Source organism: Aethalodelphis obliquidens, unplaced genomic scaffold (assembly GCF_003676395.1).
Source record: "Aethalodelphis obliquidens isolate GAN/ISIS:26980383/991018 unplaced genomic scaffold, ASM367639v1 scaffold85, whole genome shotgun sequence".
NCBI classification, from domain to species: domain Eukaryota; kingdom Metazoa; phylum Chordata; class Mammalia; order Artiodactyla; family Delphinidae; genus Aethalodelphis; species Aethalodelphis obliquidens.
This window is the reverse complement of record NW_020838029.1, coordinates 6,884,491-6,903,586: the sequence shown is the minus strand read 5'-3', so window position 1 is coordinate 6,903,586 and position 19,096 is coordinate 6,884,491. Positions and strand designations below refer to the sequence as shown.

Below are 19,096 nucleotides of genomic sequence, written 5' to 3'. Positions count from 1 at the left end.
TGTGTGTGTGTGTGTGTGTGTGTGTGTGTGTGTGTGTGTGTGTGTGTTCGTGGATCCGGGAGGGACAGAGCCGGGATATATGCTGTGCTCTGGGCTGCAGCTATACCCGGGTGGTGGAGTGTGAGTGGGGCAGCCCGGTACTGTTGAACCCTGCGGCAAAGGTGTTATAGGGGTGCAATGTCTGCAGCCCCACCAGGGAGTTGGGGATCATAGTGATAGTGTTGGGGGTCATGAGTGGGATGTCATCAGGGGAGCGCCGCAGGGTCAGCGTGTAGTCGGGCAGTGCAGTGAGGCGAAGGGTGTCATGGGGGGGACCCGCCTCACACTCGTGGTGGGTGGGGCCCAGCTGCAGTGCTGCCAGCTCCTCCTCGGGAGCAGCTCCCAATTCAGGAGCCCCGGCTCCCCTCTGAGGGCTGGGCTGCCGCAGGGGCTCCTGACGCCGCTTGTCCTTCCGATAGTAGAGGGCAGCGAAGGCCAGGACATTAAGGAAGAGGAGGGAGGCCCCCACGGCGATGGTGACGCTTAATTCAGTGGAGTAGTCACGAGGGTTGTCCACCAGGAGCGGCCCTGCATCCTGGTCCCCGTTCCAGGACCCTTGGGCATTCTCATTGCTGTAGGCAGGTGAGATGGCTGGTCGTTTGGTGCTCCAGGTCTTGCCATTGGGCCTGCGGGTGATGTGGGAGCTGTGGGTGGTATCCGGGGGTGGCACTTTGGTGGTTGTGGACGTGTAGTGGAACATGTCATGCAGGTTGTATAGGTGGGGCACCAGGTGTTTCCAAAAGGCCACCTTAGTGGCACGGTAATGATCGCGGACCCTTGGCTTCAGGCCGATGTGAAGGTAGAGCTGGTCTCGGGGATTGTATTTGGACCAGGCCACTTCCTCAAAGCGGTTGGCCTTGGTGTGAATGAACTTGGTGTCCTGGGGGACCGGCTTGTTGGGATCCCTGAAATACCACATGGAAATCTGGGGTCACCACTCTACCTAGACAAGGAAAGGGTCCAGGATTCTTCCTCTCACACCCAGCCCTAAACCCCTTTCCCAGTCCAAAATGTCCCACCGTTTCCATCTTTTTCAGGGTCCTTCCCTCTGTCCATACCCCTGTTTGTCCCCAGGCCTTGAACTCCTATTGCCCGTGACATCATGGAAACCATTTCATCCTTCCCTACGCCCATCCTGTGAGATCAACCTATAGGACGCTGCTTCTTCTTCTCACAAGCTACAGAGCACCCATCAATCTTTTCAGCTGCCCAATTTTTCTGAGCGCCCTTTAAAAGTTCTTTCTGAATGTACTTTATTCCCACTTCACATGGCCTCCAACCATCTAACCTTGAATCCCATAGTTCTGCCAGTAACTCTCACTCCTGCTCAATCCTAATGCTGAGTTCTGAGCCTCAACAAAATTTTTTTACTTTTTTTTTTTTTTTTTTTTTGCAGTATGTGGGCCTCTCATTGTTGTGGCCTCTCCCGTTGCGGAGCACAGGCTCCGGACGCGCAGGCTCAGCGGCCATGGCTCACGGGCCCAGCCGCTCCACAGCATGTGGGATCTTCCCGGACCGGGGCACGAACCCGCGTCCCCTGCATCGGCAGGCGGACTCTCAACCACTGTGCCACCAGGGAAGCCCAGCAAAATTTTTAAGGGAAGGAAATGGCATGAAAGACTAGAAAGGGGGACGTAGGAAGAGGGATGAAGGGGTTACCAATCAAGATTTGGGGACTGTCTTAGGAAGGGAGATGATGGAAGAGGTTTGGATAGAGGAGCAGAGGGGAGGGCATGCTGGGGTCCCAGAGAAGAACCCCCAGTTTCTCCTTACCCGGTCTTGGCAAAGTTGGTCCAGTAGGTCATGACGACAGCACTGAGCATAACGTCATTCTTGGAGAAGTTGCAGGGGAAAAGGTCAGTGGGGCCTACCATAGGGACACCGAAAACGTAGGGTACTTCATCCCCATGAGCTGCGTCTGACCAAGCAGGCTTCATGAGGCTCTGGCAGTGATGGTAGAAGGCGTAGAAGTAGGTAGGCGAGCCATAGCGGGCGTGCAGATCAGCTGTCACCACTGAGGGCTCCACCCACTGGTGGTCAGTGAAGAGTGCCACCAGTGTTTTACGGCGGGTCTCAGGATTGTCACGGTCTGCCCAGTCTGTGTACATGAACTTGATGGTCTCCCGCAGGGTGTCCTTACCCTCAGGATAGCCATACAGATTGTCCACAAAGTTGGAGACTGAGTAATCAAAGTCAGTGCCAGAGACACCATCTTCAGGGTCCACCACCCCTTCCACAAACTTGAGCCCCTCACCCTGGTTGACGCCTAGCATGATGTCATAGTTGAGGAACTCGCCCTGTTCCATGAGAATCTCCGGGTCATCAGGAATGACATCACCGTCAATCACGGGACCAAAGGCCACATGGTAGCGGGCAGGCTGGATGTCCTGCTCTACCAGTTCCTTGGCACTCTTTTGCCGAAGACAGTCCACCATGTCGACGGTGTCTAGCACGTTACAGCCTACCTTGTCTGCCAGCAGGCTGGTGTACTTCACTGGTTGGTAGTTCACAGCCCAGCTGGACAGAGCAGAACCACTTTGGATGATGGCCCTCTGGAAAAGCCCTATAGAAAATAAGCAGCACCAGGTCAGATCTGTCATGTCTCTCACAGCCTAAGCCTCCCTTGCTTGTCCCTGAGGGACAGATCGAACACCTCCTCATTCCTTTGTTACTGAGGCTGCCCTCTGGGTTGAATGGACTGCAAAGGACAAGTAACCCTTTCGGCTGGAATGATGGGTTAGGACCAGAGGATGGGTTGTTGGGCTCCTTTCCTGACTGATCCCCTGCCTGCTTCTTGCTTCCTTGTTCTGGGTGATGGTTGGTAACTTGGGGGTTAAGGAAACACCAGGAAGAATTAACCCCTTGGGTCCCAGACATCAGCTTCCTTATGCTCCCTCTCTTTATCTCTCCTTGTCTTCCCCTCTTGCTTCCTGCCCAGCTGGGCCCAGCTCTGTGCCAGCACACCACCAGGGAGCTGGCGCTTCCACCACAAAGGGGTCTTTTTCATGAGAGATGAGAAATGCAGACAGGAGAGAGCCTCACATTCTGGGAGTTTAGGGAAAGATTCCCAAGGGCAAAGGCCCTATGGTCTGAAAGTCTCCAGGGAACGTGCCCTCCCAGGCTGTAACCTCCACAGACACTTTCCTTTTCCCGAAGCTACTGATGCCTCAGATCCAAATTTCCCCCTAGGTGAGAGGGAACCAGTCCCCCAAACTCAAAAAGTAGATGATTCTTCCCCCCTAGGGGAAAAAGGTATCATTCTCTCTCTGGCCCCAACATTCCCAAGTAAGGGAGAACCTGGCCCTCAGGTGCACAGTTCTGTTCCTCTAAGAGAAAGGGAGTTTACGGGACTTCCCTGGTGGTCCAGTGGTTAAGACTCCATGCTCCCAATGCAGGGGCCACGGGTTCGATCCCTGGTCAGGGAACTAAGATCCTGCATGCCGCATGGTGCGGCCAAAAAAAAAAAAAGGAGAGAGAGAGAGAGAGAGAGAGAGAGAGAGAGAGAGAGAGAGAGAAAGGGAGTTTGCATGGGTGAAAAAGAGAGGGAGAGAAATATAGATGAGTACTTAAGTGAGCCTCACTTTTTGAAAGATTATTTTCCATTAATCAGTTACAGAAAAACAGAGAGAATAAATCTTTTTTTTTAGATTTTTTTTTAAAAAGTCTTTATTGAATTTGTTACAATATTGCTTCTGTTTTCTGTTTTGGTTTTTTGGCCAGGAGGCATGTGGGATCTTAGCTCCTGGACCAGGGATCGAACCTGCACCCCATACACTGGACGGCAAAGTCTTAACCTCTGGATCACCGGGGAAGTCCCAAGAGAATAAATCTTAAAAGCAGCCAGGTCTCCAGGGACACAGGCCCCCTATGAGACAGAGAATAGCAGCACACCAAGAAAGGCCTTCTCCTCCCAGGGAAATAGTCCCTAATCAGAGGAGGCACCGTTCCTCTTTCCAAACAGAGGCACCCTCACAACTAGTCACTTCACCCTCCTTGGTGGAAAAAAGGAATTCCCGTTCCTGTACTGTCACCTAGAAACATATTCTAAAGGAGGGATGTACATCCGACATTCCCTACATCCCACCTTAGTCTCCCCTCATGGAGTCCCTGGAGGGATAGAGACAGAATTTCTAGGTCAGAGAAGGTGATTTTTCTTCTTCAGAAAGACAGGCCTTCTTCAAAGAGAGACTGCAAGTCTTTCTGTTAGAATATCACTAACTCATAAGGTTGATTTCAGTAATAAACCCTGTCCTCTCTTACGGCCTTCCTTATCTTGGAGAAGGACACTTATTTTGGGAAGATCTCTTTGTGAGAAGCTCATCTTTGCCTCTCAGAGGTAGAAAGGGCTCTTATAGTCCAGAGGTGAAGAGAATGAAGAGAACACTTCCTGCTGAGCAAAAAAAAAGGCCCTATTTGGCCCCCTTGGAAGGGTCACTGGCAGGGGGACCCACAGCAAGGAGAGAGGTTTCCCTTCGGGCTAAAAATGAAAGTCTCCCTTAGAGGGGGCTGTACAGCCCGGGGGCGGGAGAGGTCTGGTCTGGAGTCTGATAAGAGCTCGACATCCCTCAGGCAAAGCCCACCCGCAGGTTTGTAATCCTCACTTCGGTCCCATCTCTGCCCCCCCATCCCCACCCCCACCCCCATCAAGGGCAGTTCCCGTCTTGCACAGACTTGTTCTTCAGCGAGAAAGGCAGAGAATGTCTCTTACACCTAAAAACTAATTTCCACTCTAGAGCTCTACCCGAAGTCATGTGTCCTTCCCACACAGAAAGATTTCCCCCCCGCCCCCGCCCAAAAAGAGCCAATGTCCTTCAGAGAGAGACATTCTACTCCCACGCTCCTCAATAAGACTCCCACATCAGGAGAACATTCCTTTCTCAAGATGTAAATGGGATTCTCTCCTTCCCTCTCTCACAGTGGGAGAATTACATCTTCCCCTCGAGAAACATTTCCCTTCCACTTCTCCCCAAAGGGACACCGAGCTGGCAGGTGAGGGCTGCTGACTCCCCTGGATGCTCCTGGGACATGGAATTGGGTACCCTGGAGCCTGGAGGGACTGGGGCTCAGGGTCGGCGGCCAGCATTTGTCTAGTTCCTGTTTCGTTCCAAGAGCTACTCACCCTCAGAGTGATGCGACAGTGTGAGGAGGCTGACACAGGACGCGCCAATGCCCGAGCCAAAGACGGTGATACGGCGGGGATCACCACCGAAGAAGGCAATATTCTCGCTCACCCAGCGGAGGGCCTGGATTTGGTCAAGGAGCCCATAGTTGCCCTTGGCAGCCTGATCGCCAGTGCTCAGGAAACCTGGATTCAACAAAGGGCACGAGGACAGTGAAGGTGGAGGGATGGAGGATTTGGATGACGGTGACAGTTGGGGGCATGAGGACGGAGGATGAGCATGCAGTGCAGCTCTTTCCACCCAGCTAGCATTAACCATTGCTCCTTTCTGCAAGGACCAGCGCCATCACTATAGGAAGGATTGGCTTCCTACCTCCCACCCATTCTCCAGTTTGGAAGGTGAGGTCTCCAAACCGTTCAAAAGGGATGCCTCCAGCTGGGAGACTTAAACTGCAGGAACTGCAAATGACCAGGACCCAGCATCCTCTGCCCTGATGTACCAGCCGGGACTTTACCCTAGCACCTGGCAAGATAGAGTGGAAAGAGCAGGGACCCTGGAGTCAGTTTGGTTTGAGTCCTGGCTCTACCACTTACTGGCCATGTAGCTTTAGGCAAGTTATTGAGAATCTCTGGGCTCTAGTTTCCTCTTCTGTAAAATGGGGATAAAATACCTCAAAGGGTTGTAACAAGGATAAAATGAACATAAGCGTCTCGAATATGCTCAGCACATTACACATCTATAGTTACTTCTCGTTCCCCATCCTTCTCTCTCTGGAGGAAGTGAAGATCCCAAGAGGCTACAATTCCAAGCCTTCCTTGCCCCTCCTGTCCAAGTTCATCCATTTCCACTTCCTTCCAGGGTCTCGGATGCCCCCTTCTCTTCATTCTCACGGCAGGTCCTCACTTCCCCCTCCTCCAAGACCTAATGAATCGGAAACTCTGGGGATGGGGCCCAGCAATCCGTGTGTTTAACAAGCTCTCCAGGTAATTCTGATGCCTGCTAAAGTTGGAAAACCACTGGGTTAGACCATCTTTTTCCTCTAGTGGAGAAATGGGGAAGTCAGTGCAGTGCGGTTACCACAGAAACAGGTCTTCCTGCCCACCCACTGGGATTTGCTGCTGAGGAGACATGTCACCATGGAGACTACCTTCCCACCCACCTGCTGGGATTTGCTGCTGTGGAGACTTGTTGCCATGGCAACTACCTTCCCGCCCACCTGCTGGCTATCCCACAGAGATGTCCTATATTCCCCCCCACCCTGCTTCCATTTTAGTCTGATCTTGCTGCTTCATTTTTTCTCTCTTCCCTGATCCTTAGTCTACTTGGAAGGCTCTATCTTCTCCTGCCCTAGGCTTTTAGAAAGGTTCTTTCCAAGTGGGTAGCTGTGGTGCTCCTACACATTGGAAACCTATACCTGGGTGAGTATTTTTTGACCCCACAGTTAAAAGCTCATTTGTAGCCCCTGGGATCAACTTTGTGGGAGGCCATGTTTGAGGAGGCTCCCTCAGCTCACAGAGAGTTCTCTGACGGTCCTGGTAGTCCACGGGCAGAAGCTGACCTTAAACAGACTCAGGCAGGCACAAGACCCCATCACTGTCTTTCTTGAGTCCTTTTGTTTCTAGTTTCTGTAAAAGAGCTCATTTCACCCTCTTCAAGTGTGTTATTAATTTACCTTTGGTGCAATTAAGTATGTAAAGTACTTAGTTATTCCTCCCAGGACCTAGTCACAAGCCCTCTTTAGCCCCACGTTCCCGATGAGGAAATGAGAAGGAATTAGAGAAAGCCTGAATGAGGATGAACGGAGGAGCTCTTGTTCCTCTAGACAAGAGAACCAGTTTCTCCTTTGCCTGGCTCGTTCACAAGCTGAAGTTGCTCCTGCAAGTCTTAAAGTATGCTGACCAAGATCCATCCCGGCTGTCCAAGCCTTGCGACCCTCCAGCAAAAATCACTATGTGTTTCTCTTAGCCTGCCTGTCCTCTCTCCCTCCTCTCTCCTTCCCCCGTTTTCTCTCTCCCTTTTCTCTTATTTTCGCAATAGCAGACTTGGCTTCGGTCTTTGCCAAGGTATCGTTCAGTGAAATGTGTCAAATACGTCTGTCCTAACCAGCATGAAGAGCCTGCATTTGGGTGCAGTAGATTTCTCCAACATGTACCAATTCCCTGGGTTAGAAACAAAGGTCTGAAAGGGCTGGGTGGAGGATTTGACCATCACTCTCTGCTCCCTCAGATCCCACAAACCTCAGGATAAGAGGCACTGAAGCCTGTGGATGACGTCATGCCAACCATCCTACTACAAGCGTCCTGCTTGAAGTGCTCTATCCAACAGGCTCAGGCGGATGATACAGAAAACGTCGCCGACCACAAGCACACAAAAACCTGTCAGTCTGGGAGAGCGATCACTCGCTACTAGCTCCCCAGTAACTCAGTCACCCACAGAAACCATGTGAGAATGAGGGCTGAAACACCAAACTCCATAAACTGTTAGAGCAAATCTGAGCCAGTCTCCCTGGGCCCAAGTTTATACTGCAGTGCATGGTAAGCTGCTTGTCAACAGAAGACAGGGGAATCTGGCACATTGTATCAAAACCAGGTATCTGTGTCACCCAAGGCTTGACATTTATCAGGTTTTCAGTTTGCCTGAAGGGTACCTGAGCAAGAATGTAGGATTAAATTCTGAAACCCAGAATAAAACTCGGCAAGCCCCTACTTCCTCAGCCCCAGGGATATCCACGTCCTGTATCCTGCTGGGGTCCCTTTCTTTTGTTGGTCTCAAGCCCAGTGGGGGCTTCTCCGATTATAGCTACCCCTCTGCCTTGGATGGGATCCATGGAATAGCCTGTGACATTCTCCAAATACATGAATCACCAAGATGTCTAAAGAAGCACCTTGGAGGAAACCGTCTGCTTGGGCTCAGGGCTCAGAGAAGCTGATGGGAGGGAGGGTGAATGAATGCATATAATTGAGGTCCAAAACTGGCCACCTGTTCTGGGATGTTTTGGGAAACAAAACAACAGAGCCTCAGCTCTACAGCAAAATCCCCAAGATTCAGAGACAGACCCGTGTTCTAAATCTGGCGCCAAGAGACAAAAACATCTTGAATGTACCCAGAATCCAATCAGCGGCTTATTGATTACATTTGTGTTCCAGAGCAGGCACTAAAGGGTACACAGGAGGTGGTGGGGAACTTCTGGCCAAATCTCAGTTTATGGCTCCTTCTGAGGTTTGGGTAATATTAGTTTGATCATTAACTATTTAAGCTCAAAGAATAAAAATCCTACCCCGAGATGTGCTGTTCTGGTTATCCAAACGAGAGGAGGTTATAAGGTGGTGGTGGTGGGGTCTTTTAACCTGAATTTCGTGGATGAGTTTCAGCGGGATCCATGAAATAACTTCTGTGTGTGTGTGTGTGTGCACACACATGCATTTTTGGGGGAAGAGTCCATAGCTTTCATCAGAATTTCAAAGGGGTCCAAGACTCCCCAAAAGGTTAAGAACTTCTGATATACAAGCTTAAAGATTAGAGCAATTGAAGGGTTGTGAAGTAATCAGCAAATCAGGATATCATAGGGAGCGCTCGCCAGCAATAATAGCCTTCCGTGAAGCCCACAGCTCCCAACTGACACTTCAAATCTTGAGTCTCTCCTCTGTCTCCTTTCCGCCTCCTTTCTGTGTGTCACTCGTATCCTCTTTTCTCTTTCCCGTCCTTTCCTTCTCTTCCTTATTTTCTCCTCTCTTCTCCCCCGATGCTCCACTCTCTCTTTTCTTTCATTCCTACCTGGTCCGATCATTTGGAACTGAAGCATATTCTTAGTATTCTCCGTGCTTTCCATTGATCCTTAGAGACTGGAGCTTTGTGTTGATAATTTTTAAAAGCAACCGAGTTGAATATTTCCTGTCACCCTCATTTAGAAAATAAAGTAACACAGTTACTTCTGGCCTTCAACAACCATGCACTTGTGCCTGTGTATCTGTGTGTGATTACGTTTGTATACGCATTACTCTTCAGGAACTATGCAGCCCAAGCGTGTGGGTTTGCAGCCACCTTCATGGTACCATTTTTACTATCAGAGACTCAGATCCCCTTTCTCAACAGGACAGAACAGCTTACAGAACAGAGCCTTGCCATGATGTCTGTGGCAACTCAGAGAGACAGAGGAGCAGTGGCAGAACCATGAAACCCAAAGCCCACTAGACTGTGGAGAGGCCAGGGAGATGCCCTGCATATGTCACACCCAGCATCCAGATGCCGCTGAAGGGAACGCAGGCTCCACTTTTTTCTGGGAATATCATTTCTCTCATCTGAACCCCCAGAAGGTGTCTTGCTATCCCACATAGTATTAAGGGGAAGTCAAGAGAAGATTGCCTTTCCGTGTACATGGATGCACCCAGAAGTGAAACGCAGCTCTGGGGCCTCTGGGATGCCAACTGCCAAAGCCACAACATACTCAAAAGCAAATTAAAATAGGGTCCTGTCAGCCGACAAGCCCTGGAGTAAGCCGTGCCTAATTGCTCGTTCAGCACCCAGGCCTGCAGACCTGAGAAACAGCCCAGACACCCACTGGGACTCAGGACCCCAGCCTTCCGGGCAGGAAGTTGGCTTCTTTGTGCCACTCCAGGGCTATGGGGCCGCGTGTGCCCTCAGAGGCCTGGGTGAGCATCCGAAAGGGAGCAAGGCCGTGTGTGCTTGGTCGCCCTCTCTGAGGCACTTGTTTACCTCAAGACCTTGGCCACAGTTAGGCATTAACAGTTACCAAGGAAGGCACAGGGTAGAGGGGCAGTGTAAATCACCAAAATAAGCATGTGGGTGACAGAGTATGTGTGGGGAAGGGGATATGGGTGTGTATCAGGAGGTATTTGGGAAGTAAGTGTGTGTGTGTGGGAGGAAGATGGTGTAATGGGTGGGAGTGTATGGGGATGTATGTGTGGAGAGAGTAGAATAAATGTGCAATGTGTGTATGTGGGATATGTAAGTGTGGGGTGTGCATGAGTGTGTATGCGTGTATGGATATGGAAGACCAGGTGTGGGGATATGGATGCGTGTATATTCGTGGGGTAGGAATATGTAATATGTATGTATTGGACATATATATGCCAGATGTGTATAGGAAGAGTGTGTGTGTGTATGTGATACGGGTACGTGTATCGGGGCCTGTGGGTGTGTGTTTAAGGGGGGATGTGTAAGCGTAGTGCATGGGATGTGTACGTAGATGTGGAAGCAGGGATATGAGGGGTCTGTGCGTAGTATCTGTGTACTATGGGCTGGGGAGGTGTGGACGTGCAGGTATGGCTCCCACATGTGTAGGGAGGGGAACGCTGGTTCGTGTTTGTGTAGGGAAGGTGAGGGACATACGTGTGTGTGTGGCTGTTGGAGGAGAGGTGGAAGTGGGGTGTGTAGGGGGATGTGGATCTGCCCGTGTATGTGTGGAAGGAACATTTGTGTACATTTAAGGTGTATATATGTGGGGCTTGTGCGCGGATGTGGACGTGCAGGGTGTGGGTCTTTGTGTAGAGTGCATTATGGGGGTAGAGGAAAGCGTGAGCATGGGGGCACTTGTGGTGTATGTGGGCACAGATGTGGATACAGAGATGTGGAGGGAGAGATACATGGGAATGTGTGTGTGTGTATGCGTCCATGGAAGGTGAGAGAAATCTGTGTAGATGTGCGGTGTGGATGTGGAGTGTAGAGAGGCATCTGGGTATGTGGATATGTGCATCAGGGAGACTATACGTGTGCAGTGTGTATGGAGTGGTGGGGGAATGTGCATATATGTGAGGGGGTCTGTAGATGTAGATGTCGGGGTCTGTATGTGTATGGGTATGTATGTGTGTTTGGGGGGGTGAGCGAGAAATAGATGCATGCTGGTGGATGTGGGCAGCGTGGACGGTGGACATGTGAGGGTACGTGGGTGTGTGGATATGTGATTGGCTAGAAGGAGTATCTGTGCATGTGTGGGGTGTTTAGGGATGTGGGGTAGGTGGGTCGGGATGAGGCTAGGACACCAGAAAATGAATCGACTCTATAAAACTCAGCCAGGCAAAAGTCTGGAACCAGAGACCTGGCTGGAGACCTAAGAGAAGGTGTGAAGCTTGAATTGAGTTTCCAGTGGCATCTCAACATTCCAGGAACGGGCCTAGGGACACTGTGGGGAAGCCCCGGGCAGTTGGGTAGGGGCTATGGGATAACAACATTGTGGCCATGGTCATTAGCACCAGCTAGAGAACCAAGGCGGCCTGTTCTCAGCTCCTCAGCTTTCTTTCCTCCCTCCTTGAGAACCCAGGCTTCCTTCTAGGCACCCAGCAGGGAACCATACCTAGCACTCCAACCCGATAGTTGAGGGTGATGACGATGACGTTGCCATAACTGGCCAGGACGCTGCCGTCAATCATGTTGCCTGTCCCTTCCATGTAAGAGCCTCCATGGATGTAGACCATGACAGGCTTAGCGCCACTGTCCCGGATGTCTGCAAGGAGAAGGGGTGAGACACAGGCTGGGTAGGCTGCCCTTCCTCCCCCACCCCCGCCAGCCCTGGGTGGGGGGGTGTGGGCAGCAAAGCTATCCCAGGTGCCAGGACACCACCGCCATCTCTGAGGGCAGGACTCATGGGGCTGTTCAGCCCGGAGCTTGACCATCAGCCAGAGAAAGTTGGACGTCGGTGATGCTTTTAAAGACTCTGGTTTCAAGTGCCTCCCAGTAGAAGGCAGCCAGGCGTTCCTGATACAGCTAGGTCTACAGAGGCCGTGGCTGGGCCTGGGGGACAGGGGGAGGGAGGAAGAGAAAGGGCAGGTCCCTTAGCTGGATCAGTGAGTCCCTGCCCCGGGCACCCAGGAGTCCTGGGACCTGACATGGCTTTAGAGAGCAGGGGCTGGGGAGCCCTGAAACCCCCAGGACTAGACCAGTTACATGGAAATACAGCCATTGGCAGCAGCTGGCCCCCCAGTGCAGACAGAGACAAGAGGGGCGGGAATAGGGGGTGGCACAGGAAGAGAACAAGGGAGAATGTGGGGACAGGGGAGTGAATGGCAGAGATGGGGTGTGTGTGTTGTGGCGGGGAGAACCTCACTGACATGGTTTCTCAGCCACGTGCTCGTTTACCCCATTCTCCCCGGGCATCAGGCAGACTTAACTGGAAACACTGGGGATGGGGAAGAGGTGGGGGCAGAACTAAGGATGAGAGAGCCTGCCCCCAGGCAGCTTTAAGATGAAGATGGAGCCTCCGCAGAGGCCACTCAACGAGAGACCTTTAAGCGGCTGCTCCCAAGACCCGAGCAGTGCGGCGACTGGGCTGGGCGGCCACGAGAAGGCTCCCAGCCTGATCACCTCGACCTGAAGCCTCTCAGCCTGTGAGCTGGACCACACTCTGCCACACCGGCACAGCCCTACCAGCCACCAGTGGGCCCCCCTGAGCTGTGTGGCCCCCAGGCCAGGTCTGGAGCGTGGAGGTAGAAGAGAATGCTCTCTGCTGCCGAGCAAACACAACCTGTTTTCCTGAGGAGGAAGGAAGACTGGTTCAACCGTCACCCAAGGATCTTATGCCATCCACTGACCGGGCTGTGGCGTCCTGGCCTCAGCCCGGTGCTTTGGCCCAGTCCTTGTGGCCCTGTCCTGAACCTAATGCAGCCCCTGGCCCTGAGGCCATCTCTCTCTTTCTGGGTGAAGGCCAAGGAGGTTCTAGGTGGCGCTGTTCCCCAGGCCCTGTGGTTGTCACTGCCTCACTCCTCAGTTCAGCATCCTGCTGGGCCCCTCTTCCAGGAGCCAGCCTCCCCGCAGAAACACAGGGGCTCCTCGCCATTCCGTTTCCTCTGTGCCTCTCCTCGCCCCCGCCCCCCTCAGTCCTGCTTTCTCTCCACTCTCGCTGCTGCTCAGTAGGGGCAGGTGCCCGTGAACCACAGAAGATGGGGGAGGAAGCTGTCTCTGGGCAGTGGGGACCGGGGCGAGGAGGATGCCCTCCCCATGGCTCTGCTCGTGGTGCCCTGTTCCCGCCAGCCGTGTCCATCACCCTGGAACTCCCAGTGGCCGACCAGGCCAAAGATGGATGAACAGCCAACGGCCTCATACAGGAACAGAAACACACCAACGGACGGACAGACAGACAGACGGGGCTTCTCCCCATCGAGAGGGGGAGGGGCTCTGTGCCATGCACCAGCCGCCACGCCCTGCAGCCCCCAAATACCTTCATCTTCATCCCCGTCATTATCCGCTAAGTCCTCGCCCTGTTTCTTAGCGCCGGATCCTGGGGACCAGACACGGGGAGACACAACAGCACAGAACAGAGAACAAAACAGAGAGAGAATTCAAAAACAGCATGACTGCAGTGTGGCCCAGCAAGCCAGCTCTGGGCCTGGGCCCAGGACAGGCAGGAGGGATGGCAAGAACTGAGGGAATGGGTGGGCTGAGGCCCAGACCTTCATCAGGATGACAGTGTTGCAAGGCCCCTGCTGTGCTGGCCTCCCTGCACCTCTCTGTCCCCAACAGCCTGTCTCAACCAACCACCTTCCCAGTTAGGAAGGAGGTAGCAGCAGGTGGGCCAGGGCACAGAGCCAGAGGCCCACTCAGGGAAAGGACTTCTCCTGGGTGGAAGGGGCTGCACGTGTGTACACAGGCAGGCTGAGCTGGAGAGCAGAGGCAGGCACCAAAGGTGAGAGGCTGCATCGCCAGCACGTGTAGATACGGATATGAGCTGTTAAGGCAGAGCCAGGGACCCCAGCCCTGAGCTATTCGGGCCCAGTGGGCAGGCTCCAGCTGGGCCTCAGCTGACCCTGATTCCCACAGGAGAAAATGGGAGATGAAGCTTTCCCTCCGGTCTTCCTCACTGGGGCCTGCTCTGGGTAATGGCAAATGGGGTTCCTGCCCACAGGAACCAGGCCTGAGAGCAGCAAGCATTGCTCTGAGATCGAAAGAGAGCCAGAGAGGGAGGGAGGGAGAGAAGGAAGGGGAAAAGGAGAAAAGGGACATGAGAGAGAGAGAAAGAGAGAGAGGGGGAGAGAGAGAGAAAAAAACAGAGATAGGAATAATGGTAGCAGCTCCTACCATGTACCGAATGGTTACCATGTGCCAGACACTCTACTTCTGCCTTACTGTCTGATCCTTACACCCCACTGAGGGAGGGACTATCTTTATTCCTGTTTCACTGATGGGGAAACTGAGGTTCAGAGAGGCAAAGTGACTTGCTTAAGATTGCACAGCTAGGAAGTGCTAGAGGTGAGATCCAAACCCAGGTCTGCTTGATTCCAAAGCCCATGGTCTTTCCACTGCACCATGCCACCTTTCTGGGACGGGGGAAAGGGAAGGGAAAAAATAAGTCCGGAAAGAGGTGGAGCATGGGGTGGGGTGGAGGGGAGGGGAGGGAAGGAGAGAAAAGAAGAGACCCGAGGAGAGAAGAGAGACGTTTAGGGCCTGGGTGAGCTATCCCCAATTCTCCTTCTCATTCTAAGGAGGTGAGAAGTTCATCATGAGAACGGCTTTGAGAAAGAGGACCCACCGCCTGGGTGCTTGTCAGTGTGTAGAAACGGAGGTCATTCTGTTGGCACCCCAGGGCTTATCCTCTTGTCTAAGACGTCAGATACTCTCGGCCTGGAGGCAGCAAATAGCCCTCTTTCTCAGCTGGTCTGGGTTCCCTTACAGCTATTAATCACAACAGGAGCCGCCCTCCAATTACAAAATGGCTTTTCAACCAGGGCAAGAGCCCAGCCTGAGGGGCAGAAACTGCCTCCGGCTTCCCGAACCTCCCGTGGCGCCTACCCTCTTAACACCTGATGACAACGGTGCTGCCTTCAGAAACCCTGTGGGACATGGGGCGTCATCACCCACACAGCAGACAGCCCCCCGAACGGCAAGGAATCACCCATCCCTAAACATGAATTCCCTCCAACTTGATGGGGGTGGAGGTTGGGGGACAGGGCTTATCTTCCCCAAGAAATCCTTCGCTTCCCCTGGACCCTGACTTAGAAGATGCATCCCGTTTGCCCCCCTCTGGGAATGTCCCTGGGTTGCTGCCTTGTCCCAGCTTCCTCCTTACAGATGCCTTTGCTCCCTCAGCTTAGCACTCGCTGTCCCCCACCCCCGGGCCAGCTCGACCACCGTCCCCCAGCCCAACAACTGTGCTGCGGCAGGAGCCCAGCCAGGCCAGCCCTGCCTGCCCTGCACACATCACAACCCTAACCACCTCTGGGGACGGGTCTCCCCCGAGAGGCAGACTTTTTAAGTCTGTTCCAAATGGCCAACAGGCCCTGGATAGGGAACTCATTTGAGCAGCTAAATGACCAGATGCCCTCTCCCACGCTGTCTGGAACCCACTTCCCAGCTCGGCCTGTGGGGCTTAGCTAAACCAGCTGAGTTTCAATGCTAGGCTAGGAGTTTCCTCAGAGTAGCGATCAGGTCTTCAGTTATTTCTAAATCTTTCCTCCACCTCATATCCCTCCACATCCCAACAGCACCTAGCACGTGACCTTGCCCATAGTCAACAATCACGATTGGTAAGTGTTTGAACTTGACTGGAGCGTCCAGTTGGCTCTCTAGCCAAACTCTCAGGACTGGACTGGACTGGACTGCCCTAGGCTCTTACTGGTGCCCTGGGGGATCATTGCTCCTAGGAAATGGTTAATGTCATCGCCTCCCCCTCTGCCACCCTGCACCCAAGTAAGTAAGTAACTAGTAGCAGTAGGTTTAAGAGACCCTCTTCCTGAAATCTTTTATACGTTAATGGAATGTTAAGACCAGAATAGTCCCCTACCACCTTCAGATGCAGAAACAGAGGTTCTCAAAGGAAAAGACTTGTCTAAGGTTTCACTGTGAGTGAGCGGCAGAGCTGGGACTCGGTCAGGCTTGTGGCTCCCAGACCCATACTCTTTCTGCGGCACCGCAATGCGTCTTCATTCGTGCAAAAACATGTTTACTGATTGCCTTCTGAGTGTGAGGTCCTGGGCTGGGTGTGGGGAGGTGGTGTGACGCTTATCCCCAGGGCAGCAGACCTCACTCAAAGCTTCAGTGAGCATCAAAAGTGCAACAGGCAGATCGCCGGGCTCTGCCCGCAGAGATTCTTACTTAGTAGGGGGCGCTCAGTCCCAGGAATCCTGACGACCCCACTTGGGGGAACCCCGCCCTATGATTTCAAAGGAAAACAAACTCCAAGCTTGCCAAAGGGTTGTAGGGACTAGGCTGTGCTTTTCCACTTGTTCCTTAGTCTTACTGTTTCCAATTCGGTTCAACCCATCCACATTTCACCATTTGTTTCAGAGTAGGGGAGGTGGGAAGGACCAGATGGGAGTTGCCTCGCATGCTACAGTGGAAAGAACACGGCCCTGAGGGTCAAGAGACCCAGGTTATGGTCCAGGCCCTGCCACAGACCAGCGACGGGGCCCTGAGCAGCAGCAAGTCACTCCCCTGGGCCTGTTTCCTCATCTGTAAAATTGGGATACCAATTCCTGCCTCATAAGCTTCCACAGAAGTGGGAGGGGGGGATTTTCTGAGGTAAGTATGCAAGCGCTTTGCAGAAAACATAAAGTGGTATTTGAACAGGAAGAATTATTACACGGGTGGAGGGTGACAGATTCCTCCCGGAAAGAGGGTCAGTTTGCAATTCGGGATCCCGTGCCTCCTTCAGAGTGCACAGTTCCTGGAGACCCCCAAGGTCTGCCACCAGGCTAGCCCGGGTCACTCAGCTAGGCCCTGGCCAGAGGTGGTGGGCGGGGGTGGGGTGGGTGGGCAGGGTTGCTACACTTGGCTACAGTTTGGTCTAAGCTCCACGGCTGGAGAGTTGACTCTCGACTTTCAATCCGGGAAAGAGCACGGAAGGATGAGCTGGTGGCTCCCTCACCAGGCAAAGGTCAGAGCCTCTGGCTCCATCTTGGCGGCTTAGAGTTTCTCCTGAGGTGTCCCAGAGGGAACCACTGGCTCTGTCTTTGGCACACACTTTAGGGTGGACTTTGGGGCTGGGAAGGTTGGAAGAAATGGGGTTGCTGCTTCTGCCCTGGACCTGCCTTAGGCCACCAGAGCCTCCCTGAAGAGCAGCCGGGGCCCTCGGATGAGATGGAGCTTATGCTTGCTCACCGACCGCCCCCTGAGCCTGGGCTACTTGAAGGAAGGCTGGGTCCTCGGGGGCAAGGGCAGGTGGGCAGGCAGCCCTCCCTCTCTCTCTCTCTCCCTCCCCGCCGGCTCGCTACCTACCTCCTTTCCTACAAATTTTCTTGTTGGGCTTTCGGGCGCATTCCTTGGAAATCCGCTTTACTGTAAAATGAATAAAAAACTAAAAAATAACAGGAGGCCTCTGCCCAGGGGCATGCACCCGCACCCCCCCAGGCCCCAAGAGCTGCTCTGCAGGCGGCACGTGGCAGAGAGCCTGTCCCACCATCTCCTTGCTTCTGTCACTTACCTTAGTGTGACCCCCGCGGGAGGAGGCATCAGCTAGTGAAAGAGGAGGCACCTGAGCACTGCCCACCAGGCTTGCCCTCTGCCCCCCTCACACACCCAGCTCCCTTGGCCACACACACCTACCACCTCTCCGAGCAGGTGGAATGGCAACAGGGGGGCCTGGTTGCGCCAGCATCCTCCCGCGGGCAGCTGCCAGCAGTGACCCATACTCCCCCAGGGAACCCCCATCCAGCACCTGGCCCTAGACCTGTCAAAGCTCTCAGGCCTGGCCAGGCCCCTCCTGGTAACAGTGTCACTCACACATGGGAGCTCAGACAATGCTGGGAGAGGAAAGAACAGGGAGGAGGAAGGGGGAGGCCAAGCAGAGTGATGGTTAGAAGCATTTTCACAGACAGACAGATGCATGCAGCAGGGCACACCACCACATGCCAGCCACAAACACAGCGGGGCGGGTGGGAGGCAAGGAGGGCACAGTGCCTGGCCGCACTCACCATCCTCCGTGGGCACATAGACGTTCAGGTAGAGGCAGTCTTCGTTGGGCTCCTGAATGTAAGTAGCGACGATATCCAAGTTGGCCGTGAACCAGACAGGGAGCATGACTTCGGGCACAGCTGTGTGGATGTTCTGGGGGCACACTGGGGGAAAGTGTGTGGCGTTCCGGATGCCCGACCAGGATGGGGGTGGTTCAGGGGGCAGGAAACGTTTTTCGCCGATGGGGGGGGCTGCGTAGGGCACCCCAAGGTATTGGTCCACAGGCCCCAGGATCTCACTGGGCAATGGTACCCGGGCACCCCTTAGCTTCCCAAAGTGAGTATTGACTGTGGGTGCTGGGGCCTGGGTACTGGCCCTCAGCACCAAGCTCAGGAACCACAGGGTGAGGCACAGGCTCCGGCCAACTGTGGGCTTGGGGCTCAGGGACAGCGAGGGCAGGCCAAGCCGCAGCCACATGTTCCGGGCCGGGGGACTGGCAGGAAAGGCAGACTCCGGGGTCACAGCATCAGCCCAATAGGCAGCCCCTTCATGGCCACACTGACTTGAACCTCAAAACTGAGCTCTCGAGGGACACCTACAGGTGCCCGGCAACGTAGAGAGCAGGTCTTCCGAGCACCACAGCTTCAGAAAGGGGACTCCCTCAGGGCCAGACAGGCCTGTGGAAAGAGGGAAGTATGCGTCATCCAAGATGGTCGCGGAGGGCTATGGAGTGGGTCTTTGGGGCCCTGCTGCTCTTGGGCTACTCTCCTACAGTTAGGAGAGGTTTCCCATGCCCGGGGTTCCAGGGACCCTCAGACGATCTCCACTGCCAGTCAGAGCCACTTGCTGTGTCCGGGCCATGGTTGGAAAAGCCAAGGGGGTCGACAGATTGACAATTGTTGCCACTGCAAGTTGCCAGTCCCCGACTTCAACTCCTCAGCCAATGGAGCTCATCGGGGTCAGCTGGAACCAGAGTAGCATATGGTAGCAGGCGATGGGAGAACAGGAAATGGAGCTGGGCACGCTGCGTGGACACTGAGCTCCTAGCCCCCCAAGACCCATGACCCCACACAGGGACCTCAACCTCAGGAGACGGTAGG

At 53.8% G+C, this 19,096-nt stretch overlaps 2 protein-coding genes across 3 annotated transcripts in view; both read right to left on the bottom strand.

Moving 5' to 3' along the window:
- Positions 1-1,910, bottom strand: part of GJB1 (gap junction protein beta 1) — a 45,183-nt gene extending 43,273 nt beyond the window's left edge. The window contains exon 1 of the mRNA XM_027093670.1: positions 1,813-1,910. The gene's annotated coding sequence lies outside the window, so the exon portion shown is untranslated. The remainder of the gene's footprint in view (positions 1-1,812) is intronic.
- Positions 1-18,673, bottom strand: part of NLGN3 (neuroligin 3) — a 19,901-nt gene extending 1,228 nt beyond the window's left edge. Inside the window, exons 1-6 of one of the 2 annotated variants that reach the window (XM_027093668.1) lie at positions 18,017-18,584; positions 13,330-13,389; positions 11,470-11,619; positions 5,159-5,344; positions 1,813-2,602; positions 1-944 (exon numbers count right to left, since the gene is read on the bottom strand). The exon at positions 1-944 is cut by the window's left edge and continues 1,228 nt beyond it. In XM_027093668.1, coding sequence (XP_026949469.1) covers positions 101-944; positions 1,813-2,602; positions 5,159-5,344; positions 11,470-11,619; positions 13,330-13,389; positions 18,017-18,473 — 2,487 coding nt within the window. In that variant the 5' untranslated portion in view covers positions 18,474-18,584 and the 3' untranslated portion in view covers positions 1-100. Of the gene's footprint in view, positions 945-1,812; positions 2,603-5,158; positions 5,345-11,469; positions 11,620-13,329; positions 13,390-18,016 lie in introns of both variants that reach the window. The other variant, XM_027093669.1, reaches the window with a different exon arrangement.
- Positions 18,674-19,096: the final 423 nt, after the last annotated feature.